Raw genomic sequence first — 26,802 nt, forward strand, 5'->3', positions numbered from 1 at the left:
CTACGTATGTACTGGTTCATCCACAGACTAAATGTCATTCGTTTTAATCAGTCTTAAAATAAAAAATCCAAAGGTCATTTAAGCCTTTCTCCCCAACTCACCCAGATAGTACTTCGGCTCCGTGTAGTTCTGCTCGTCCTTGGCCAAGGATTTCTCCAGTGAGGCCATGAAGGTCTTGTTGTTGGCATAAGCGCTGAAAAGGCTAAAGTCCTGGCCATAGCGGTCCGAACGGGCTCCACTGGAGTTAGTAAAATCCTCCAGGATACCGGGAGCGCCTTGTTGTTGCTGCTGCTGTTGCTGCTGCTGATTGAGAAAGCTACTGCGGTTGTGCCACTGGGCCAGCTCTGGGAAGAGAAACGGGAGGATTAGGGTTGGATTTGGAATCGACTCCAATCCCTGCGGTCGCACGCACCTGCCAGCTTAATGCCCCCGTAGCGGGTCACCGAACTGTCCCTGGACAAAACCTTGTATCTGATGCGAAAGTCGAAGTTGTAGCCACTCTGATCCCTCGCCAGTCTGTGGATGGTATTTATAGACATGAATCGGGTCAGTTAATTATGTACCGGACTCGGGACGCACCTGTTCAGCCGGATGGTGAATATCAGGGAGCGAGTCTCGCTGTAGAAGAGCACTGGTCCCCAGGAGCTGCCACACCACATGCCGCCGATGGGCGTCCGTGCCGACTCCGCTATCTGCATGTATCCATCTGGACAACCCTCATGGACGTACGAGGTGAACCTGCCAATCGTGAAGCTGTCCAGGGTTACCTAGGGCGATTCGCACAATAAACGTAAGAGACGTGTTGTGGGGTAGGTCTCTAATTTGTGGTGCCCCAATGACCATTTGGGTAAAGGTACTTCCTGACTTGCTTAATTATAATAATATTGCATCACAGTAAATCACAGTGTCAACACCAAATGAGGAACATAAACGAGACATGCTCCCAGATTTATCATGTAATATGATTAATACTTTTTGGAATGGTTTTATATAAAATATCAAACTATTGATTTGGATTTGTAAGTTTTCTGGTGAAGAAACAAAACTTAGTGTGCAATTTCTGTTCCTTTTTCAATTATTATATGAAGGATTTGGGAAGAAGCACCGTTCGCAGGACTCCCTATTGCATACAGCCGTCCGAATCTAGTCTATATAGTCGCTCTGCTGGGCATAAAATATTCGCCGGATGTGCCGAAGGGAGGGTGTCAGTAATAAAGTTTCGGTCAGTGCTCGTAGCTCAGTCGATATCAGTGCCGAATGCTCTTGGGACGCACTCGAGCATGCCAAAGGCTTTGGCTGGATGCCGGGTGCTTCTCCTTGCTGCTTCCACTGTTCCTCCCACTCCGTCGGCTCCTGCAGCATCCTTCATTCCAATTGGAGGTGTGAAGTGGCGTAATAACTAACAGGCGCCGGCACTTGCTCTCCATCGCCGCCCCCTGCCCCAAAATAGGGGTGTTGTGCCGGATTTGCTACGCTCCGGCGAGTGGCTTTGAAATCAATATTGCCTCTGCAACCCACTGCCCACCATCCAATCGTAGCCCCCCCCATCAACCCGCCCCTCCCCACTCCTACAAGCGCCTTTGTTAGTGCTTATCTTTTAATGGCGTAGTTTATCCCGTTACAAAATGAAATGTGAAAGGCAATGGCGAATGCAGAAGGGCCTCCCCCTTCACCTCAGCAACCCTCGATGCACTGAGAGAAATTCAAATAACATAAAATGTATCATGATTTTGTTTATGTGTTACGACAAAGTGTGTTTCCTTTTTTGATCGAATAATCAAAATATTTTCAGAATCTACATACATTTTGAATGTACATACATACTAAGAGTATGCGATAATAACAAGGAATGCTTTAAGAACTGTTCCATATGACCCATTGACTAAAAGTATTTATGGGTCACTTTGAAGCCATAGTGGCATCTGACTCACCTGCACCACATCGCCGTGTTGTCCACCTGCCGCCGTGAAGGTGAGCACGCACACGAAGGGCACGCGATCCTGTTTGGGGCGGTGCAGCTCCAGGGCGTAGGTCTGTCCAATGTCTCCGTAGTAGGTGCGATTGCAGCCTGCAAGTATATATATATACATATATTAAATGCAATTAGCGATGGTTCGGCAATTAGTTTGTTTGCCCCACGCGCTGCCAGGCAACCGCAACTGATATTCCTCCCCAAAAACCCCAAAAAGGGGAGCAGGGGATGCCCCGATTATCACCCAGGACTTGGCCGTGGGGAATGGCATTTGTCACGCCATAAATTATCGGCAGACCAAGGCAGATGCTAACACAAAGTATCAAATTAACATAGCATTAACTTCATATGCAAACTGATTGAAACGCAAAGTAAACTAATCCATTTACGTGAATAATTTAAGGTACTCAGCTTTTAATGTATTCACATTTCGGAGGAGGGTGGAAAATGTTTGCCGCACAATTTGTGGTAAATTTATTCAACTTTATCTTAAGGACTACATGTGATTTAATACGTTGATTTGGTTTCAGATTGCCCTTGTCTAAGTATTTAGTTTACTGAACATTAACTTCGGATTCCTTCATTGCATATATGTTACATTCAAATATTTTTAAATAAATCTAGTTAGCTCTAATTCACTGTTGTTGAACAATGGTTTACTTTAGTTTTCTTCCATTTCACATTGGAATGTAGTTCTTCAGTATATTGTTTATATTAAAACTCGATGCACAAATGAAGTTGATTGAGCTTAAAGACTGGCAAAACAAGCTATCTTAAATTCCATTTGAATTGGAATTGTTATCAAGTGCAAGTTTCAATATTATTTTTGTTTGCTTTTATTCTGAGAATTTTTCAATTGAATTGTTTACGCCTTGCGAATGGCAAATACAGCAACTTTTTTCCAGCTTTCACTCGATTACGTATTCGAATTCGGAAATCCTTTTCATAATTGAATAACCACAAACCGGAATGATTTATGCTTGTGCGATTTGCATATATGGCATTAAGTCCTGCCCTTTGTAGTTGTCTCCGAAAGTAAAGTGAGAGTCATAGCAAAAGTAGTTTGCATAGAAATTGGCAATTTCTTTTGGTTCCTTTCAGTACGATTCTCTTCTCCTCTGGCGTTTCAATTAGTTTTATTAAAAATGCATATGAATCGGACGGAGAGACAGCCCCCGGGATAAAATAATTCGATTCGGAATAAATTGCTCAAGTGTTGCTAGTTGTTGTGCTCTAATTGCTCTCTGGGCATTCAATCAAATTTATTATGCGCTCAGCCATCAATAGTCAATTAGATAATTATGGGATTGCTGGGGAAATCAATTTCGCTCGCTGTAGGCGTGCTTCTAGTTCGATTGCCTGCCTGATTGCCAGTTTGTCAGTCTATCATGCTGTCAATCTGTCTGACATGCATGAAAGCCATTTTCCATTTGGCGGGGGTGTGTCTATAATTGTTGGTGCAATGATAACTAATCACTGGCAACAGTCATTAGTTTATAGTTTTTACGCGGCAGATAAGAGTCAGCACCAATTAATTCAACTTTTTGGTAATCAGCCGCGGAGTTTTTGTTTGCTTTGCGGCAAAACTATTTTGGCTTAATTAAATGAAAACAGAATTTATTATTTAATAATTCAGGTAATAAATTCGATAAATTCAATTTCTCAATAATGAAGAAATATTACGAATTTAATCAGCAATCTCGCCCAGAAATCATTTATTTCATACTCTACAAGGACACCTAACTTGCACTTTGTGTGTTTGAACAAATATTCGTTTCTCATGAAAGTAGTTTTTAGCAACTTTGAGTCAAGGATTTAGTGAGAGTTTTACAACAGTTTCTAAATAAAACAAGGGAGTTCCTCGACAAACAGGTGACAGTTTTAGGAGGGGGTATGTTGGTCTGCGTCACTAAAATATGGATGCTTAGACTTACTCTAGTCTAGTCTATGCACTCTAGTTTTTATAGTTCACACAAACGGACATGACCAGGTCAATTTCGCTAATGATTGTGTTAAAGAATATATACATTTTTTGAAGAATCGGAAACATTTTTCAACCAATTTTCAACCAAAGTATACGCTTGTCTCACGAGTATTTGGGTATATGTACATATAAGATGAGACTTCCCTTTTTTTCCATTTGGCTTCAACAAACAAGTGCAAATATATGTGACCCAGTCGATAAGCTCGTTGTTCAATTAAAAACGCCACGAGTTGTCGCTGTCCTTGTTCAACACAGCGATTGCCGCCCACTTTGGACACCCGTCTCATTGAATGTCATTGAAAAATACTTAATTAAATTCATCAACGCTTGACATGGCGCGCCCTGCAGCAGCTGGAACAGCAGCAGGCAGGAGCAGGACATCCCGGAAGAAGCAGTGGGATGAAAATGATGGGGCTTGCTGGCAGCCAATTGGCAAAAGTGAGAAGTTCACTTCGCCGCCATTATGAGGGCCAATGGGGAGTAGAGTGGGTGGCTCATCGGGATGGTTGCCAATCACTGTGGTGCTCCATGTGCGAGTGGGGAGTGCTTAATTACATTTACACATGAAGGCCGTGTTTACAAGAGCGGCCAGTGAATGGATGCAGTGGAGGGAGATGATTGCCGGACGGTCATGGGGTTTGACAAGCTTGAATGCTTCCAGGCTCGTACCTGCCTCTCCTCCACGAGAATAGCGGGCGGAAGCCATTGAGGGCCATACCAATCGATTTGGCGGGGGATCTCAGACCTTATTCGCTTAATACTGCACGGTGTGAGGGTATTCTCATGATACATTCAGCCTTGGGCTCCAAAGAAGCATGGAAACAATTGACAATGGTGCGTATACGCAATAAAATGCCAAGAGGGAGTATCAGAAACGAAATGGTCGACATGGAGTATACGTATTAAAACATAAGCCAAATTAAGAGGACATTGCTTTGCTAATAGTAAAATATCTAGACAGCACTGTATAAGACTTTAATGTCTGTGATTTTACTCAAATTTAAATCGAGCAAGAAAGTATGTAAGCCTCATTCCATAGTCGATGTACCCGACTCTTTCAATTACGCACTCTTCAACCATCGATTGCCTGGTAAATTGAACAAACAATACTTTCGCAGGCCGTTTCGGGTTGCCTCTCATTATGCTCCGCTTTACATAATTACCTTCGACACATTGTTATGGTGCCTTCGCTTCATTACTCAACCTTTCACCCCTGATACACTGTCAAAAAAATATGCTTAAGTATATTGAAAATATTTGTTCAACATTTCTTGTAGGAAAATATGATATGAAATCTCTATATGTTGCAATTTAATGTTCGCCATGGGAGTTACTTTCCTCGATTATGCTTATAATTTTTACTATGAACCTATCTTAGTTGGTTAAAGATTTGGCGCTACTTACGTGTACAAAATCGCGGCTCGTCACTCCCGTCGCCGCAGTCGTTTAGATTGTTGCAGTACTTGCTGAGTGGCACGCATCTTCCGTTGGAGCAGCTGAATTCGGCGAGGGAACAGCCCGTCGAGGAGGAGCCGGGTGCCAGTTGCAAATTGGCAGGTTTGCCCGGCCCCAAGGAGCTCGAGATGGAGCTAGAACTCGATGGGAAGCCAGCTGCTCCGGATCCGGAACCGGGTGCAGCTCCGCCTCCGCCACCTCCTCCTCCACCACTCCCTCCTCCGCCGGCGGCTGCTGCTGTGGCAGCCATGCCCAAACTGATTCCCAGGCAGAGGAGCAGCGTCAGCGTCGCCGGAAGTGGATGTCGCCGCTGTTGATGTTGCGACTGCTGATGCTGCTGCTGCTGCTGTTTTGGTTGCTGCAACTGGTGCTGCTGCTGCTGCTGTTGCGACTGACAATGGGCGCTGCAGCTGGAAGTCATTGTGGATGTTGCTGGTGTTTCTGTTGCTTTAATTGCGCGACATTGTGTTGCACTTGTCGACACTTTCAGCAGCATTTTAGCTACATTTCTGTGTCGTTCACTTGGCAGACATTTCTTGTGCCTCCTCAGTTTGCATCTTGTTTCTCTCAGTCTGCTGGTTGCTTTTGTTGTTGCTTTATGGTTTGGTGTTGTTGTTGCTTTTGCTGGGGCAGTGTTTGTTGCAATTATTCGTTGTCTTAGTTTCTTTGGCCTTTTTCTGCTTTTGTATTTCTGGCGCCATTTCAATGTCATTACTGTTGTGTCTGCAAAAAATTCAAGAAATGCAAGATGTTCTTAGTATTGTATATATTACCTTAAATTTTACCTAAATACTAAGTACAATTAAAATATTTGCAAGTTTTGGGACATTGGTCATACTATTTCTGTAATAATTATTACTTATTACATTGTATTATGCAGTCAATCATCGTTGGAATCCAAAGATCTTTTGCAAGTTTTCTTTCTTTTTGCTCTGGTTTTACATATATTGAATAAATCTTTATTAAAAATCTTTATAAATCGTGGATCATTTAACACTTGAACTGAAGTCCTGCGCTTATATGCGTATTGCAACAACGTGTTACAATGTTTTGGCTGCTATTCTTTATAACCGTACTGAAGTACAGTGGTCTTTAGATATAAGCAACAGCTTTCATTACAACATATTAATTTTCTTGTATCTACTATTTAACTAGCAGACCTCATTTGCACACAAATTGAAAATTATTTGTCATGATCTAGTCGCCTTGGAACAGTTTAATATTTAATTAATTCTCCGCATAGAGATTAACAATCAAGGTGCATCTGTGAAATAATTTAAAATATTCAAATGCCTGCGGCAAACGAATTTCCACACGCCTCGCTGCCCGATTACACGCCAAATTTATGGGCAAATATTTATCGCTGCGCATACGAGTATACGAGTATATACTATATATATACTATATAGCCGTCGTATTCGAACATTGAAATAAATTCTCGCGATGCGGCCAATCCTTCGACCAGTGAAAATCATAAATATTTGCAGCGTAAACAATTTATCCGCATGTTTTTGGCCTTTTTACACAGCCAACCATTTTTTTTTTCGTTTGGTTTTTCGGTTTCACTGCGACTTACTCGCGTTTTTTTTGCGCAGGGCTAAGGACGAATTTTCACGCGCGTTGCACATTATGGAAAGTTACGAGTAGTTTTTATGATTTCCTTTTTTCCGTGTTGTTGCGCTCGCTGAGCGTGTAACGGTTTCATTTTGTCCTTGTTTTCCCGACTTTCCACGATCCACTCTACACAATGAATATATGTATATGCATGGCGGTCTGGCTGGTCCGCAAGTCGGTCGGAATTGATTAATGTGTTTTCAGTGCAACGCTGCTCTGGCGTTTTCTGCGAAAAAGGGGTTTTCCTGGGGGCTGTCGATTGCAGCTTGCCAGTGATAATGATGAGTAGAAAAACAACAACCGCTCTCCTCTCTTTCCCCACCTCTGCCAATGATTTATGAATGTTGTTCGGGGGCCTTGCAACGCATGACCCCAAAACACTGCCCACCAAACAGCTAGTAAATGAGCGCCACAACTGGGAAATTATAGCGTTCGGCCAGCGAGAGCAAAAATTGCAAAAAACCAGTAAAAAAAATGCAAAAATAAAAGTAGTTGCATAATTTTAAATTAGATGCTCAGACATGGTGCAGACGAGCCAATGGTTGGGGTGCAATGGAGCTTTCCCTGGGGGAAACGAATTCTCGGGGACAGATTCAGTGCAGAGATTCAGTGGCGTCAGCAGACAGCAGATGACGCCGGCAACCAGACGGAAACTGATGCCCATGTTTTTTCCAGCCAGCTTGTTGCACCATGGAACACGAAAACACCAGAGGTTTATTTGGAATCGAGGGTTATGGTTACTTCCGGGGAGTTAAGGGGACAATTTTTGGTAGTCCCCCAACGTACAAGTGCAGTTAAGTCAGTTTTAATAAAAATTTTTTTCACAAATTGGCTTTGGATGTGTTTTTATATCAAGATAAATGAGCTGGCTTATGTGGTCCTAAGCGAATTACTGATTTAATATTCTTTCAATCATGCTTAAATATTTTCGGAATATTTCTTATGCGTATACAACGAATTACTGATTTATTATTCTTTTAATCATGTTTAAATGTTTTCGAATTTATTATTGCGTTTTCTTTACAATTTCTATTGATATTAAAAAAAAAACGTTTAAGCTGTTCCGCTAGTAAGGGGTATCTGATAGTCGAGAATGTCGACTACAGCTGACAGTTGACTCGTGTTTTTACACATTTTTATAAAATTTCAAGCCTGTTATTTAAGAAATGGACTACAAAATGTTTATTTTCATGCTTGCTCATTTTTCTAATATTTAATAAATCCTTAATCTCTCATATCATTATCCATGAATATTTATAGCTTAGTCTTAACAAAGGTTATTAGTTTTTTACTATAGTAACTATAAGTTCAAGCACATTACGCTGAAACCAATATGCCTGTGGCGATTGTAGCGAGGTCAGCAGGATGTTTTTAACAATTTTATGGCCGAGAGCCACTGCGCCACTCCTGCCAATCTCTCTCTGCATTTTGGCCATTACAATGTCTGGCGTCAGTGAAACTCGCCACAAAATCGTGCAGTGCTAAAGTAATTCCCCTGGCGGGGTTGGGAAATCTGGACGTTGTCTAGTCGTGCATTAAATTGCTAATAAGTTTTAATGTGGGCAGCTCTATCCGGCCAAATGCGCTGTCTTAAAGGAAAACATTTTCGTTTAAATGGCTTCGTCTTAACTCAATGTCAAAGCTATTTGCTGCGATTCTTCACGAGCAGAGAGCGTAAACAGGAGCTGTTTTTTCCTCATTTTTATCCATCACATCACTGCAGTGGCTTATCAGGCGGGAGCCACACCACGCAGATATAGCCATCCCCATATCTGTTTACGAGCCAGAAGATGGATATGGAGCCTGCTACCGCTTTAATGGATCTCAAAGGGATGGCGTCGATATCAACTTTCGTCAGGCACAGGGATGTGTGTGTGAACGTGCCTCCCCCTTTTGGCCTAACCGCCCACCGTGACTCTCGTAACCCCACGTTTTGCGCCCTCCACCTTCACATATGCAAAATAGTTGCACATAAAAAGTGTGGCAGGACTTGAGAATTCTTGCAACCAACGGCTGGTGTCAGTTGTCGTTACTGTTGCTGCTGTGTGTTGGCACTGTCGGTAGTCATCATCGTGTCTATCATCATTGCTCCGCCACTGGCTCCTTCGCTCATCCGCAGAAACTTTCTGTGGCAAGCCGGAATGGAGCTTGACTTATGGTACACAGTGAAAAAGCAGCTGGATCCTTGTCCTATTTCTAATACCCATATCTAATACAATTGCCTTTGTGACTAAGGAAGATTTGAAAACTTAAAATCGTTTGAGTAAAAAAGCCTTTTTGAATATTTCCCGAGATATATGATTACAATTTTAATCCCAGTGCATGTCACTCATTTTTTGTTCTCTATGTTCCTTTTGATTTTCCCCCTTCACGGCGTTTTCCATATGGCATTGCGATGGCGCAGCGGAAAGGGAAGTGCAGCTGCACACGCACACAAATTGCATTTGTGTTCGTGTGGCTTTAAATTCTGTTGCATATGCGAGGGCGTTTTGGCCGCTGTGGTTCAATGCATTCAATGGCGGCCCAGACGCCTCATTAGCGCTGCGATTCGCAAGCCAAAATGCCAAATGATAATTGCAGCAATTTGGCCCCGAAATATAAGACGAGACAAATTGTATCGCACAACTTGAAAAGTTGGTCGACGTAAATTGGAGACTCGCTTTTTGGGTTACGCGAAAGTTGGCAATGGGGCTAAATTGTAACGAGCTAAGCGCACACAGACATATTCCCAGAAATCCCAAGTTGCCCCTTTTCTATGAAGTCAAATTTCTTTTCGGCACGTTAAACTCAAGCTCACGTCATCAAAGTTTTCGCTGGCAATGTGTTCGCCATTACGACCGGAAATGCCACTCAGGAGTTTGTTTCTATGTGTGTGTGTATGTGTGTGTGCATACAGAAAGCGCGTCAAAGTTATTTAAACACCAAAGTGACTTTCATCATCTCAAGTTCCCTCGCAAAAAAGGCTCTCACATGCAGATACTCCTTGGCGTTGCTTTTTTCCATTTCCAAAGGACTTTCACTAAGCCGCTTAGTGGCACGAATGCTGGAGATCCCGAATCCAGGATTCCGAATCCTATTTGAGAGCCTCTGTTTGCGGGCGTGCTTGTTTACTTAACATGGCTAATGAAACTGGAGAGAGCTGGAAGCCTTGATTTCTTTTGGCAGAGCTGTTCGTTTTAAGGTGAAAAAATTCGATTGGTAAAGGGGAGCAGGATATGTTTGTTTTTAGTGCACTGAGTAAAGAAGATGCACTCATTTACAAACGCACTATGAACTCAATAAAAATCAATATAAATGTTAATACATAATTGTCAGCAAAATCTACTTATTTCATTCTTACATTTTTTCCAGAAATATGCTGGACATTACACTGGTCTTAACTGGATTTACCCCTTTCATTTCCCCATCATATTTCGCTACTCCAGGAAGTCATAGGGCTGGCACATGAGCAAATTAAGCTTACTTAAATGGCCATTCGAGATGTCAGAATTTAATTACTCGAACAGCACGCAACACTTGAAGCCTTCGTGGTGGGATTTTCGGTGAAAATTGATGGCATTTTCCTTACGGCTGTCACTCGGCAATAAAAACTGCGAGCATTCAAAATCGTTTCAGTCATCCGGGCCGAATGTTTTCGAATCGATTCGCTGGCATTCCATTGTTTAGCCTTTGATTGTCATTCACTCGGCGCGGCGTTAAAGTGTATTTTAATTTGATTTCATTGTTCGCTGTCATTTGCCGTCATTTGATGGCCGGAATGAATATGAATTGAATTGGCTGCGATGGAAGTGGGTTTTGGGTGGCCGTTGTGGACTCTTTCGGTCTTCAATGACATTCGTTTCATTGCGTTTCAACAATTCGATTAGCACCGATTTTTGGGATAGCTTGATGCCCGCGACGTCGGTCCTTTCCAATGACACGGCTTTTTAATTAGTTTTTAGTTTAGGGGCGGACTGCCATTCGATGTGGAATGGCTAATTAATGTGACAGACGCAGGACAGGAAGCGGGAAATTTGATTTTCAATGGAGGGCTTCAATGAGATTTTGGAACAGACACATTGGGTATTTAATGAGGGGCATGCGACTATGTTCCTAACTAATGGGTCACACAGGGAATGAATAATTAAAGGCACTCGAGGTTCGGTCGGTATTTACGAACGAAAAAGGGAAGCCAAAAAAGATCCAATTCATATTTCATTTGAACCCACAAAATCACCGCATTCAATTCAATAATGCATGACCAATATGTCCAACAGTTTGTAGATCTGTGTACAAAAAAGACACAGCCCATACGCGTTCAAATAAAATCTTAATAAACGAAAAATACGACCACTAGCCCGCTGGCTTTTAAATTAAAAATTTAGAGAGCGTGATGTGGGCTAGTTTATATGTGAAATATCAAGCATACGCCGTGCTGTTCCACTCGAATGCATTGATTACTTTTGAATGATTTCCCATATATGTGTATTCCAAGCATGACGAGTAAATATTGGTACAGCCCTCGGCAAATTTGGAAAGCCTTTGATTGATATGCGTTTAAATCTATTGGAGCTTGGCACTGAATCTTGTGCATATGTCATTAATTTTAATGCCCAGCTATGCATGCACACGGGCAAAGGACAGCCCTCGACATAACTGTCAGGCCTGTCATCGGCGCGTCCTTCGTCCTCTTTCGTCCTCCTTCGTGAACCATCAACCATTCATCGTCGTCACATCTCCGCCTGATTCCGCTTCATGCCACCAAAGTTTTTGTTATTATTATTTCGCTTAGCAAATATTCAGAATGTGTGCGTTGATTCTTCTTCGGGCGCATTGCATGAATTACTTTTGCCTTTGTTGGAGCAAACACAATGCCTAAGCTGATGACGGGAGCCTGACGCTCCTGCTGGTGTGCGTGCCAAGGATTTGTAAGCTGTGAAACATTCAAGGATGCGCGACCCACATGCATGAAATGCGCACGGAGAATAAAAAATAGAGAGTCGGATACAAACTACCAGTTAATATTTCGGATGCTTGCAACATATTTATAAGCATTTTTGTAAGTTAATATTTCTAAGAATCCCCAACTAAAGCATTATTTGCTTAATGAATGAAACAAATGTTAAGTAAACTAAATCAGAAACTAAGTTATTATTTAATATTTATTAAAAATAATACATTTTTAACAATGTTTTCTCCTAAAAATGTTATATTTTGAATGGATTGACCAGCACATAAATACTATGCATACAAGGATTTATGACCAAATTTGTATAGATTTAAATGTATTGCTATTAGCGTAGGGAAAAGTGCAACTTATGTCAGCTCGAGGACATATTTTCTTCCTGTGCATTCGCAAAACATTAAAGACAAGGCCTAGCAAATGGCGATGGTGGCTGAAAGAATTCTCCCAATGCTAAATATTCAAATCAGGATGGAGACCGAGGCGTTGTCGTATTTTGTATTTTGTATTTTGTAGCTGCTAAACATTCTTCACAATGTCTGCTCACATCTGCCGTTGTTGGGAAATGGGAAGGAAAAGATTTTCCCAACCACTTGGCAATGGGGCATAATTCCTCACGAGCTTGAGTGCGTGGTGCGAAATAATGTTACGCCTCGTGTTATTTAAAGGGAAAATTGTTTTTCCGCACAGTAATTTGTTTTCCATTTAAATTTACATCAGAAAAATGCCTCAAATTTGCTGTCTTGAGAGGATGAAGGTGGGGACTTAAGGGGCTCGGGTTTTCTGTAATTCGATTTAAGTGCCGAAAATCAATGCCGAAAAGAAGCCGCTGAGCGTTAGCCACTTTTGGCCAAAAGGCAGATGAATGGCCCACCCACAGAGACGTTTTTTTTTGTCGGCGCAAAGTGGCTTGCGTTCTGAATTTTGCAACAAATGGCAAAGAGAAATCGAAGTAGAAATTGAGAGAAGAATAAAAAAATCAAATTTCAAGTGCTAGTCGAGAGCTATTTGCATAATGCGACTGCTGCATGAATAAACCATGTCGAACCAGGCTCTCCCAATTCGCGGAGTTTCCACTCCGGCCCCCGCCTTCCCACATTTCCCCTCGTTACCGGCTTGCCCCTTTTCATTTCCACTGTCTGTGGAAGTAAAACGTTTAAATCAAATCAGGCAAGGAATGTTTTTTATCCCAGCGAAAGCTGCAGACAGCAGAGGTTATGATGATGCCCACATATATATCCTTAAGCTCAGACGGAGAGAAAAGAACCTTGGGATTTGTAAGAAGGAATTCATTTTAAAAGTTTAAAAAAAAATATGAAAACATTTTACTGAATATCTTTACCAAAGCATGGCAAAGTAATGTGTTTTCAAGGACCTTAAATATTTTGAGTTATGCCTTATAAACAATAACTGTTAAATTAGGGTCATTTTCTCTGTGTATGCGATAAGGTCCCTAACGCTTGATTGAGCATTTTTCACCCAGAGCAGCTGCAAAGTACCTTTCCGTATCCCCGAAACCTTGTTCCCCCGCCTTCATCGAGGACAATTTATGTGGCTTTAAGGACAAAAGCGTCTGCCGATGGGCCTTTGCCCTCATAAGTATGCCATGAAAAATGTATGGCGGCGTGCATAAAAAAGCGTGCATAAAGGAAAACCCTTTGGAAAACTACACACACAACTGACAATGAATATCAAATGTCAATGACAGCCGCAGCGTGGAAACTATTCCGCAGGACGACCAGCACCCAGGCCAAATATGAAATAAATCACTGGACGGGTTATTGACACGTAAGCAAATATTTGCAGCCACCAAGGAAATGTCAACTTGTTCCTATCGACCGAGTTTCCACACCCACCTCTTCTCGGCCTTACCACCTTTCCAGCTGGCAAACACGTCGGCATGCAAAGCAGTGGGAAAACTCCGAAGAACTTTCCCCCGGAAAACTGGCAGCCGCCTGCTCGTCAAAACTGCGCTAGCATGTCGACAGCAAAGTCCACTTAATCCAAATTCTGTAAAAATTGTCAGCGCTGGGAAATGGGGAGCTGCTTTTCCTTCAACGACGTTGACTTTCCCGGCGATAAGGACGGCAATGTCAACCAGCTGACGTGTGTGTGTATGTGTAGCTAGCTGTATGTGTGTGAGGACATTTCAGTGGGTGAGTATGTGTGTGTGCTGTTTGCTTGGCATGCCATGTCATCAATTTCGCCTTGAATTTGTTTACCCGCTTGGCCTGGTGACTGTCATTCCTGCCGAGTGCTGGGAAACCGAGGAAAACCAGGAAAATGAGCAGAGATGAGGTGGATATTTGCCGTAATTTGAGGAAGAACCGTTTTGTGGCGCAGGGAGGGAAATATGCTTTTCTACCTCTAATTAGGATGTTATCAGATGGGAAAGGAAAAGGTATTTTCGAAGGAAATTCAACTGGAATAGAAGTATTTTTAGTTTTAATTAATATTTAACTCTAACTATAATCCCTTTTTTATTATAGAGGAAAACAAGCACCGTTAGCTACATAGCTAAGTCAAAAGGATATCTGTAAAATCTTCCTTTCTGTATACTGTAAAAGTCAATAAAACTCATTAACTTACCCCTTGTGAATAAACTGCATCCCCAGCGTTTTTGGTTTTAAAGAAATCTCTATTTACTTCTATTCATTGACGCCGTTTCTTTCAAGTTTCTGAGAGGAAGATATATGAAAGAAGATTCTAACCAACTCCCTTGAATAGACACCGTATTTTCCAATACACAACTAATGGCCAAAGGGAGTGCCAACATTACTCAGGCTAACGAGTGAGCGACGTTACAGTTCAACAACATAATCAGGGTCACGATGCTTTTCGTCTATTTTGGCGATGTCTGCATCCTCAGGTGAGTACACGCATTTTTCGCCCTGGTGAAATGTTCACTACATGTCCTTAGAGAGCAGACCCACGCACAGGTTGCCACTTCGTCATCCAGGATCCTTCAACTCATCGCTTCTTTCTGCGTCCCCCGCATTCCGCAGTTAAGTGATTGGTGAAATGTATTTGCATAATTTTTACAGATTTCTCAATGGCTGTCATGCATAATGCTCGGCAAAGGACCTGCCGCAGCAGCAGTTGCAATGATAGCACAGGTCCTGGAGCCAGAGATCCTTGGTTAGCCACCTAAGCCACCTAAGCCACCATCCCCTCCCCCCTTTCACGAGTTGGCAAACATGCCAGTTAAGCTTCTCCTTTGCCGATGGTGATGGAAGTTTTTGCATATGCGAATATTTTATGCAGATTTATGTCAACTTTTTCGGGCTACGTGTCCTGCATCCTGGCCACGTGCATTTATTGAATTAGTCTGTGTGTCGGTGAGCCGCCTGCCAGCCACCGTTGTAAACTGCCCTAAAATGTTGTAAATTTTTCGGGCATCAGCTTGTTCCGACACCGGGAAATTCGGGGGATGGTGCCACTGGGGGAGGCGGAGGTAGAAATAAGTAGAGAACACGGGCCCAACTGTCAGGCAAACAACGAAAAGTTGTTTGTGCCCTACTCAGAAAGGCGCCTCCTCGCCACCCACCCACCTACCATTTACCATTTGCCCACCCAAGCAACACCCACCCACACACGCATGCTGGACAACAAACATTCTCATTTGTTGTTGGCGATGTCGCCTGTCGCTGAAGCCTGTTTCCTGTCGCGTTGCGACCCCATCCCCCACTCCCGTGCTCCTCTCCTGTGACCAACCACTGCCCATTTTCCCCGCATTTTCCTTGCATACCCTGTGACTTTTTTAGTACCGAAGGTATATTGGGGTTTTATGTTGTGGGGGAAGCTTGTGTCATATATTAACTAAGATGTCCTCGTTCGTCATAAAAAAAGCCATGCTTGTCTCACATCCAAAAATATATATATTAATCATTGATCGATTTATAAAAATATACAGACCTCTTTAATGTGCTTAAAAACTTTTCTATTGATAAACGTGATTAAATGTTTTTGATTGTATTTTCAATGTTCGTAATTTCCGATTAACATTTTGGTAATCTATCAAATTTCAACAAATTAAATATAAAGTTACAAGAAATTGAACTAAAGTATTTACGTATATTGCTGCATGAAGTAGAGGGTATCCTTCAGAGGAGCAGCTCGCATTATTTCCTATGTTTTCCTTTTTTTTAATAGAAAGAGAAAACTTATCTCCAACTTTATGATGATTTGCACAAAGAGACAACCGAGGAGGAGGGCAGGAAAAAAGACTTCAAGTTGGAGCTTGAGATTGAGAAAAAGAATGAGAATGAGAACGAGAATGAGATTCGGGACGGGAGCAAGTTTTCCTTCTTCAAGTTGTCGCTGCGACTTCTTGTTTGTGTTGTGCGCAGCTTTTCCATTTTCATTTCCTTTATGCCGTGTGTGTGTGAGTTTCCCCCGTCAAGTCGGCCGAAGACTGAAGTGGGACAACACTTAATTTTGTGTAAGTACTCACTCAGCTCATTAACTGAGCCAGAAAAGGAAACTGGGCCTCGTCTCGCACCGGAAAATGCAAATACCGAAATTCAAAAGCCCTGGCCCCAAGAAACGCAGGGGAAATTAAATTTAAGCACTGAAATGGACGAGTAAAAAGAGGCATCCGGAAAAGCATGAGCAGAATGGCTAAAGCAATTTACCAATGGCAGTGCGGCGTCTTCTTTGGGCCAAGTGGTAAAATGGGTAATGGGAATTACAGGACGTATGCGAAAGGAGGCAGGAGGCAGGAGGAAGGGTGGCTCAAATCCGTTTAGTTAGCGCCAAGTAGAGCCATCAATCAGGAAATCACACTCACTCACGCACGCTCGCACGCATGCAATCATTGTGATTTAAAGAGGGGGAGTGGGGGTTTCCGGCGCTTTCCTGGGGCTTTCCAGATGCGATCGTTGACCATAACTCAGCTTGACGCTCTCTGGCAGTTTGTGGTCAACAGCACAGCCAAAACTGCAGTTTCTGCCGCTTGAGTTATGGCCATAAAATGGCATTCAAAATTGCGGAAATGCCAAACCATGAATTTCTTTGGAGCAACTGAATGGAAATTTTTTTGGCAGAAAAGTGCAGTTTCTCAACAATAAAATGGTCGTGCCTTTGATATTGAAACTATCACTAAATTTCACTCTCTTTAGATTAATGGTGTGTGCAACTTGAATGGAAGTGAAGTGTCGAATGGAAAGTTTAAAATTAGTTTTAAGATCAAGATGCCATTATACAAGTGAAGTCACATTCACAATTGCTTAAGTGACAAGCAATAAATCGATTCGTATCAGCTAAAACATCTGAGCAAAAAGTACTGTCTGTGAACACATAAAATATTTCTTATTAAATGGCATATAAATCTAAATTCTTGCTTAGAAATCGTTGCCAAAAAAATACAATTTAGTTTAAAAGAGCAGAAGACAATTAAGAAAATATAGTGTGGCAAAATAAAATGTATAAGATTCGATTTTAAAACTAACAAAATGTATTCTACTTGCTCAAAGATTAAAAGTAAAAAAAACTCTTTTTAGATATTAAATATAATGTCACTGTCTAACTTCCCATCCGTAAGACAGAAATGTGTCAAATAAATTCAATTTGCCCCGGAGTAGCAAACAATTTCCGGAACTCGTTCTGCCAAATAAACGAGACGTGTGAGCTAAATAAATCCCAAAGAGTTTTTCTTTGACGTCACCTGTGAGACTTCCCACGCAGGATGTCTCTTGGGATTTCAGGTAAACTGCATCTGGCGAATCTTCCATCAGGAATTTCAACACAAATGTTCTAAGCCCAATAAACCCTGAAATATCGTCTAGAATAAATATATTTTCACAATATAGCTGGGAAAAATAAAATATTGCTTCGCAGATATGGAAATTCAATTTGAAACGAAGAAAGGAAGCTAGCTTCGTCAAGCCGAATCTTATATATCCTTGCAGTAATTATACTTTTAAAAAACGTTTCTATAAAAATACTTCTGTTCAATTGAGTAATATTATTTATCTATCTTTCTATCTATCTACCGGTAAATGAATTATGCAGATAGCTTTAAAACTGAGGGTCTAGTTTGTGTAGAATCAGGCGGATGGACAAAAGGACAGCTGGACATGGCTATATAGATTCTATCAAATATATATTTTGTACTTGGTCTAATATTTCTGAATTTAATATACTCTTTGCAAGGGGATAACCACAATTAAGCCACGATCGATAATGGTTCAGTTTGACTACTTATGTATCTGATTTAATTTGTATGCCCATCGGTAATTTCATATTTTAATTAAAAATTGGCGAACATACTTCAGAATCGTTCGTACGATTTTATGTAAATACCTTTTGGCGCTTTAACGTGAGAGTAAGATAAAACCACTTCAAATAATTACAATGCACAGGAGGGCAGCACATATTACAATATGGGAAGCCATCCGAAACGAAGCGCAAAAAACCAAAAAGAGAGCATTACAATATGAGAATATATGTAGATGCGCCGACCGCAAAGCACACATAAACATGTATAAACAAACAAAACCACAATGGCAAAACAACATTTCACTTAAATTAGAAGCGAAAATGGCGGAAAAATAATTCAGAGGAAGTCCCCGTCTGGAAGGCACAACCACACGATTTTATTTCAGACAATAATATCTGTGTCAGCCACAACAAAACAACAACAGCGGGAACGGCAACAACAATGGTTGAAGAGGGGCATGCCCCGTGACACGCCCCCTCAACTCGCAACCCACTTCAACCCCTGGTGGCCAGGTAAATGGCGGCTAAGCACCAGGAACTCAAAAACTTAAATCTCCGTGTAATATTTTTCCATAAACCGAGGAGTTGGGAGTCCTGGCCACATATTTAATGCTGCAAGTTGAACTGCCAAGTGGGCCAGGCCAGCAGGTGCTGATAGGACTCGTTCGAGTTGCAGCAAAAGTTCCAGGGAGTTGCATGAGGAACAGGAGCAGGAGTAGTGGAGTTGGAGCTGGAGCTGGAGGAGCCACTGGAGTAACTGGAGCATGCAAAGCACATCCGAGTGGATGCAATGGGTCTCCGGGGAGCGAACGGAATGGCTATTGCTCTGCTGCGACAGGTTTAAAGAGGTCAGCCTGCTGAACGGGCTGAACAATGCTCGAAACGGACCCAACTGGGCATTCGGTTTCTGGCCAGGAAGCGACGGCACGAGAGTCACCAGCAAAAGTTTCCCATTCAACCAATTAGCCAGAGATTATTTCATCGATTTTTGCTAACTCCCGTTGGCAAACGGAATTGTCAGGGAGCTCAAAGGATGCAAACTGAAAGGCACAGGGCAAAATTAAAGAACTTTATTGTCAATAAAACTATTGGATAATAGGTACACCATGTTGTACAGATGTTTAAATTTCTATTTAAGAAAATTAAAAAATCAAAAATTAAAGTAATAATAAATATCTTTGACTAAATTTAATCTTCTTACCTTTTTTTAAGTTTGTTTAAATATTCAGAATTTTTTGTATAATTCTGCAGCCTAAGTAGAAGTAATATTTTAATTTTTACTGTGCAAGGACGGGACAAAACCACTTTTGCGTGCGCCCAAGACAAAGACAAAGCCAACGCAGCGGGGGATTCCGAATCCCCCATCCAGCTGGGAGCCGCCCGCTGTTCCGACTGGCTTTTGTGCGGTCCAGGATCCCAGCACTGCATGTGTGATAAAAAAGGATAAGAGGGAACTTTAGCACGCCCACTCCAGCGCCCCCGAAAACTCCACAAACACCCCCACACCAGCACGCCATCCGCTGCCAAAGCCAAGACAATATGCTCAGGGCTCCATGGATAACTTCGTGGTTTGACAAAGCGACGACGACGGCGTTGGCGTTGGCGTCAGCATTGCATGAAAAATGGCACTTGATAAGGTGCCCGGGGGTGTGGCAGCAGGGCGCAGGACGCAGGACGCGGCACGGAGGAGTCATCCTGTCGAGCAGGAAGTGTGAAGCGGCGTGCATAACAAAATGGAGCAGCCTCCAAGTCTGGCTGTGTGTGTGTATGGGTTGGTGCTGGCTGCTGTTTTGGGAGCAGCAGCGAAGTTGCATTTTGCCCCGCGGGCTGCCATTTGTTTCTCCACGAGTTCCTTTAACCCCCTTTTTTCCCACTGAGTAAATAGCAAAAGGCGCGTAAGGATCCGCTGCCGAGGACGTCCCACTCCACCCACTTCCACCCACTCCTGTGGCTTATGGCCGTAAGTAAGTGGCTCTTGGTTAGTTCGTTTGCGTTGCCACTTCCGCATCACGAGCGCCGTTGTTGTGGCTCCTATTCCAGCGAGTCCTGACCAGGACAGTCTTGTCCCAATTTGGCCACCAGTGCCGTTTCCCAATTGGCTCAGCCAGCGAAACATGATGACCCCCGGTAATCGCTGTAATCAACCTAATGGATAATAACCAGCGGAAGTCATAATTGTGCAACGGCAAATGCAACTGCCACTCATTACTGTCAACGAGCATTACCGAAAGTCAGCGAAACGAATCTGGAGCAGAGAAAAGAGGTCCTTGCAGTGCAGCTCTTATTTATTGCCATCAATCTGCAAATGGTATGTGCTTCTTTGTCTTTCAGAAAGGGATTTTGGTTTGTGTTGTGAATTATTAATGGCTTAGTTAAGGTAAAAGAAATGCAAAGAAAACGAGAGAGCGGCATACAGCATTATGACACGAAATTACATTTTTGTTTTGAGAAAAGTTGTGACAGTAGAAACAGTGAGCTTAATCTTATCCTTTAGAATAGCTTTAAGTTTTCTTCTATTCTGTGATTATGTAGTTTAGGGTATCTTCGAGAAACTAAAGCTGAGAGTCTATGCACGACCTTTGGGTGACAAAGTGGCAATGCAATTTGCAACATAATGTCACAATGAAGGCGCCTCGCAGGATGCTCAATGTGTGTGATGGCCTAATCAAGGACAGCTCGCTGGAGGAGCCATCTGCCGTCGGGTGCACCGTGACTGCACTGCCAATTGCAGCAAATCAGCGCGGAATTACCTCATCGATGGGAAAGAAAGAAGGGCGAATCGGACGACAAGATGACTATAGCATACTTTTCTGGGCCCTCAGCTGCGCACGTTGCAAATTAACTTAATGCTGGATTTCCTTCGGGTGCGAGAGGTGGCGGGAACGGGACGCATCCTGGTAAGTTTGCTTGTCTGCTTCCGCTTGGCAAAAGTGTCCTTGAGTGCTGCTAATGCCGCACTGCAATGGCGGGGGAAACGGAAACTGCCGACGAGACAAGTCGCACATACACTTAACGAACGGGCTAATGGCTGACTCCTTGCCTCTTGGCACTTGGCAACTTTTTTGCTTGTTAAGTTTTTAATAAAATAAGAGATTCCTCATTTCCCCATTCCCTTTTCCCTGGCGAAGCTTCGAGTGGCTGCACTTCATCTAGCCATAGATAACTTGCCGCATGAAAACATCAACAGCAATTGAAGCTTTCCCCCTTCCGCTCGCCAGTGAGCGGATATTATAAATTTTCAATTTCATATCCTTGCTCTTGACTTGCTGCCTTTCAGCCTTTTAGTCGGCGTCTTGGGTTCTTGGTTCTTGCTTCTTTGGTATTTTTGCAGCGTTCTAATGAGTTTTCCCTTATGCCGAAGCGCTTAAAATGAAAATATGTTTGCTTTGTGGTCCTGCATCCTTCGCATCCTATCTTCACATCCTCCTACACCTTTGGCTAAGTTAGTAGGCACAAAATGTCTTTGAATTTCACGAGCCATCGCTTCGATGAATTATGTCTTTCATTACATCTATTAAATATTCATTTTTAAAATATTAAAAATTAAATATATGAAAATATTAAAATATTTTTGGACATGCGGTGCTACTTTTGCGACTGCTGCTGTAAAAGCTCATACACTGCATTTCGATGTGAGGCTTCTGCTCAAGTACTTCGCCACTTTACTACTTCCTTTTTTTCTGCGATCTGATGAGAGCGTATCCTTGAGTTCTTTTCAGGTCCTTTTGTTTTCTCCTCGCAAGATTGGGAAGGTGCCGAGGCATGCCAGGAGCAGGATAAATTCAAAAGGTAGCGACCGAGCGTCTGGGCAGGAATGTGGAGGCGGTGGATTTATGTTCCATTCATTCTGCATATGCTGATTGCTATTTTGCTCCATTCACGTTTTGTTCGGCTCTTTGTAGCCGCACTCCCGCACTGCGAATTATGCCATCGATTTGGGCTGGCTCTGCTAACATTTCCCACAAATGGAATGGAAACTTTTGGAAGTGCTCTTCAAAGGCCAAATAAAGTTAGTTCGCTCGCATGCCACCAATTCAAACTCCACTTTAATCCCACTTTAAAGTGAATTAGTTATTATGGATATCAGAAGTGTGCATCAAACAGAAATTGTTTATTCTAAAATATGGAAATATCATTTATAAAATATAATCAAAATTAAATATTTCCAACCAGCAAAAGGAAAACTATTCAATTAGGCTTAACGAACACTGACAAATGACAAATATTCACGTCATTTATCGATTTGCTTCAAATGACAAGCACTTTAAAAGTCAACGACATCTGATTGCCCTTTTTGAACTTGTATGAATTGTTGTTTAAAGCTCATAGGTATGGAAAATACTTGCGAGATCATTCGTTTTTCCGCTCCTGTAGCTTCAGTAATGCGAATGCAAAATTGCGGAAAATGGAAAAAATTATTATAATGCATTGGCAGTCGTGTTTCATTTCACCCATCCTTAGTGGCAGCTACGCAAGTTGTATTTAATTTAATTGCGCATAATTTGTATTTTTTATTGTTGTCGTGACGGGTGACTGCATTTGATATAGTCGTATGACGGTGTGGTGGGTGTGGATATGAATTACTGGAAAAAAAGAGGAAAATGTCGGGCGCGCAAAAATGTCAACGCGACATGCAACAACATGGACCGCAACAACTGAACTGAGTGCAGCAACAATGGGGCGAAATATGCAACTGGTAGAAGGAAAGGCAGGTGGGCGGCAGTTGTGGGCGTGGCCCTCTGGTACTTGCGCTAGTACATGGCACTAGTGCAGTAGTTTGCAGCTGCCGTTGACACAGATTTAAGCTCGCAAAGACACACACACATGTTCTCATTCGCACGCATATGCAAAAATGTGGCCATAAATAAGCGTTGCACACTTTTAAGCATGCATTAAATGAAATTGTGGGCGTGGCAGGCTGGCACAGGGGCGGCTGCGAGGGGGTGCGCCTTTAGTTTCATTTCAAGAGGCGCCTTTTAGACGATCCGAGTGCTGCCCCAAATCGATTTTGGATAGGCTATTACGGCGCATATTGCATAGGCCACACTCGAGGGCGCTTATTTGGGTAGGCGTCCATGGATGGGGTTCATCGAAGTGGGCCACCCAAGCCGATGCGACTTATAGGTGGTTAAGTGCTTCTGCTGGCTTGGGTGATAATGGTGCAGCATTATTACAGCGTTTAAGCACGATAGAATCGAAATTATAGCAAATGCTTTTGGGGTTAAATAAATTGGTCGATTAAACATGCTAAGGGAATTGAATAGTGTGGGATCTCATACCATACATTTTACAAAAAGCCGGCTAATTAAGACATTAAGAATACCCCAGGTTCCAACTCTAAGTTAAGCATTATAGCCAGCACGGTAAGGAAATGAGCACGGTAGACCTACCCAGCATCCAGTTCCAGTCCAGTTCCCGGCAGTGCAGCTGCTTCATTAGCACATTAGCCACCCACCTAGTCCTTTATTTCCGCTTTTTCCCCCCAACCGGCTGCAGTGCATCTGCTGCCACTCGAGGCGTGCGAAAGTTGAATTTTCATTTAAATGTGACCAACTTTATGACTTCGAAACAGGTTCAACAGGAGGAAAGAGGATCATGTTGAGGCAATGATGTTTGCACAAAGGTACTCTGGCCGAGGAAAAATATAAACACACAGATACACAAATAAACACACACAAATAAACAATTGGAAAACGCAGGCAAATGCATTGAACTCACAGACTTTTACAAACCTCGAGCATTACTTTGCATAACACATATTTCCGCTTGCTGATTTCGATTTAAATGCTGTTGTGCTTTTTTATTGAATTTTATTTCGCAAAAATGTCCGGTATTCAATTGTAAATTCAGTAGAGCTTATTTTATAACAGAATAAATACATATTTCTGTTTCTGTTGGGTGGGTTTCGTGTAATCATAAATAAAAAGCAAATTGTTTTGTGGCCGTAAAAACTCTGGCAGATCTCTGCCGGCGAAAAACTTGTTTATTTGCAGGACCCTCTGTGTGTGTGTGTGAGTTTGTTTTGTGTTTAAAAGAAAATTTCTCCCATTGCCAGTTTGTTGTTTTTCGCCTCTTTGTGGTGCGTAATGGGGCAGCTGGTGCTGGGGATTTGTGGATGGAGCAGGTCCTGGAGCTTTATTAGAGCCAACTTGCTGCGGAACGTGCTGGCGGAATCCGACAGGATATATGTAATAAGGATACGCTCGCCATTAACACAACGTCTTTAGAGGCAAATCCTCCGGCGAATAAAAATAAACACAACACATAAACAGAGGACAAAGGACAAAGGAAGCCGATGAAGCTGGCAACGACGGCATTTGTTTATGCCAGCCATAATTCATACCCAACAGTCCAAACAAATAGAAAAACACACACGGATACACTGGAAAATGCTGCTTGCGGTTTTAAAATCCTTCCCTTTTATAGGATAAAATTTCATCGCAATTGTTTTTACGGTTTATCTTTAATAGTTATAAAATTATTCATTATTTTGTATTATTCATAGAAAATATCTTACACCCTCTTTGCTTTCCTTCGATGCCCTTTTCCCTTGAATTTGGGGAATTTACAACTAAATAATTTCCAAATTTTCCCAGTGCACCCCAACACGAAAATCATGCAGACTTTGATAGAACAATTAAGTGGAAATTGGTAGGCAGACATGGCACACGCTTAGAAAACGACAATGAGACGAACGACATGGAATCGTTTCCAGAACTCGTTTATGCCACAATAATAATTCGAAGACATTTGTATAAATTTGCTATTGCATTTTATTGGCCCGTCCTGTGAGTCATAATATTTGCATATGTGTGCGTTCGGCATACGTAATGTGCGACCTTATGGCTCGTTGCGTATACGCAACGTGGCAAATGGCAAATCAATGCAATCAGTTCGAGAAATTGACCAAATATTGTTGCTAAGACAAAGCCTGCACTCGCCTGATCAGGCTGTTCAATTATGTATATGATACATATATCAGATATGTCAGTTTCCAGCGGGATTTCATTTTGATTTTGGATCGAAATGTTTTCCATTTTGGAAGCCATAAATTATGATTAGCTTGCGGAACTTTAAGGAAAACTGTTGAAAGTGCAGAGACAGCAGCGGTGCAACAACAATTTCATTGACACACTTTTCCGCATTTCTTCTCCGGCGGAAAAACAACGGAAAACGTAGAATAGCAAAATCGATGGCCTGAAAAAGTCGGGGCGAGAATAAAACAAAATAAAAAGCGAAAGCAAAGTCGCAGTAAATCGCACAGAATTCGCCACGTTCCGCACTTTCCCTCATTTTCCCTCGAATCTGTGGCAGTTGTACGTGTCATTTGGCTGCAGTTTTATTTGCTTGGCCATAATGCAAGTTTATGTTTATGGCCTGCTCCGAAGGGCTCCCAGCTGGAGCAGCCCCTGACTGTGGCCATTGAAGTTAGCTGATCTTGCACTCGACTAAGCGGAAAGCACACAAAGCACAAAGCTGGGCGAAAAACAATAAATGGGCCAAAGGCTATTCCTTTTTTTTTTTTTAAGACCGATAGCTGTTTTACACTTAGATTGTGTATGTTTTCTCTTAATAAAGACATTCAATTAATACCCCTTCTGCATAAAAATATTCATTAATTCGCTAATGTGCCAACCCTAATAAAAGCCTTTTTTATTTCCAAAAAATATATTTTACAAACGTAGAAGATAGTTGAGATGCTCAGATCAGAGGATTTCTTGTAGCAATTAGCTGCATAATCCTTTCGAACCGAAAGATAAAAAGCTAATACCCTTTCACATTGGGGTAGTTCGGCCGCTGACCCTAATCGTTGGCACATGACGTCGCAGCGATTTTCACGAGATGCTGCAAACTGTTAAAAATAGATTTTGCTTGGCATTTTACAGGACGAAGGAAGGCAGGACCTGGACTTGGGCACGTTTCCCTTGCGCTGCCGAGCAATGAAATGCTCCTAATGCCATTTGCAAGTGGAGCGGATGGGAAAACTGTGAGAGTGGGGGCATTTTCACAGGCTGGATGCTCTGGCTTTTCAGCTGGCAGACAGACGGGCGACAGTTTTTTCGGGGCGAAATAAAAATGGAAAGTTGGCATAAAAAGTAAACAGCAGACTGTTCGAGGGGAAGTGGCGCTGAAGGTAACTAAACGGAAAGCAAAAGCCAATGCTGCAAAAACGAAATCAGGTCAGGGATTTGGTTTCAGAATGCTTCTCTCTGCACTTTTCCTTCCATTTTTAGTGTTGCTTTGTTTCGCTTTCTTTTGGCTTTCGCCGAATACTTTTTATTTGGCTTTTTTAAGCGGTCCTGGCGAAAAAGTAATATGGAAACTACGTATACGCCGCGGTGGTCCCGATGCAAGCATTAATTTAATTACAGCCAACAGACGACAAACAACAAATTGAACTGAAAAGCCGGCCAAATGAGTGCGCCACATATTCAAGTCTCTTTATGCTTTGTGTGTCACTGGAGCAGTCAGTTGGCAGTTGGCAGCTGGCTAAATGGGGGTTTCGGGTTGGCCAGAAGCGGGTGGGGTGTTTGCCCGACAACCGCAAGCTGCATTTTTAATTGCGCACACGTGCGAAGCAGCAGCCTCGGGAAAACTGAGCAGGGATGGTAGGCT

At 42.4% G+C, this 26,802-nt stretch overlaps 1 protein-coding gene across 4 annotated transcripts in view; it reads right to left on the minus strand.

Moving 5' to 3' along the window:
- LOC6738923 overlaps positions 1-26,802 on the minus strand; it is a 42,167-nt gene that overhangs the window by 10,030 nt on the left and 5,335 nt on the right. For 2 of the 4 annotated variants that reach the window (XM_016169154.2, XM_016169155.2), the window contains exons 1-6: positions 6,988-7,054; positions 5,361-6,134; positions 1,932-2,068; positions 580-767; positions 413-516; positions 102-344 (exon numbers count right to left, since the gene is read on the minus strand). In XM_016169154.2, the coding sequence (XP_016032752.1) occupies positions 102-344; positions 413-516; positions 580-767; positions 1,932-2,068; positions 5,361-6,134; positions 6,988-7,039 (1,498 nt within the window). In that variant the 5' untranslated portion in view covers positions 7,040-7,054. Of the gene's footprint in view, positions 1-101; positions 345-412; positions 517-579; positions 768-1,931; positions 2,069-5,360; positions 6,135-6,987; positions 7,055-26,802 lie in introns of those variants that run through there. The other 2 variants (XM_016169156.2, XM_016169157.2) reach the window with 1 other exon arrangement.

Source organism: Drosophila simulans, chromosome 3L (genome assembly GCF_016746395.2).
Source record: "Drosophila simulans strain w501 chromosome 3L, Prin_Dsim_3.1, whole genome shotgun sequence".
NCBI classification, from domain to species: Eukaryota; Metazoa; Arthropoda; class Insecta; order Diptera; family Drosophilidae; genus Drosophila; species Drosophila simulans.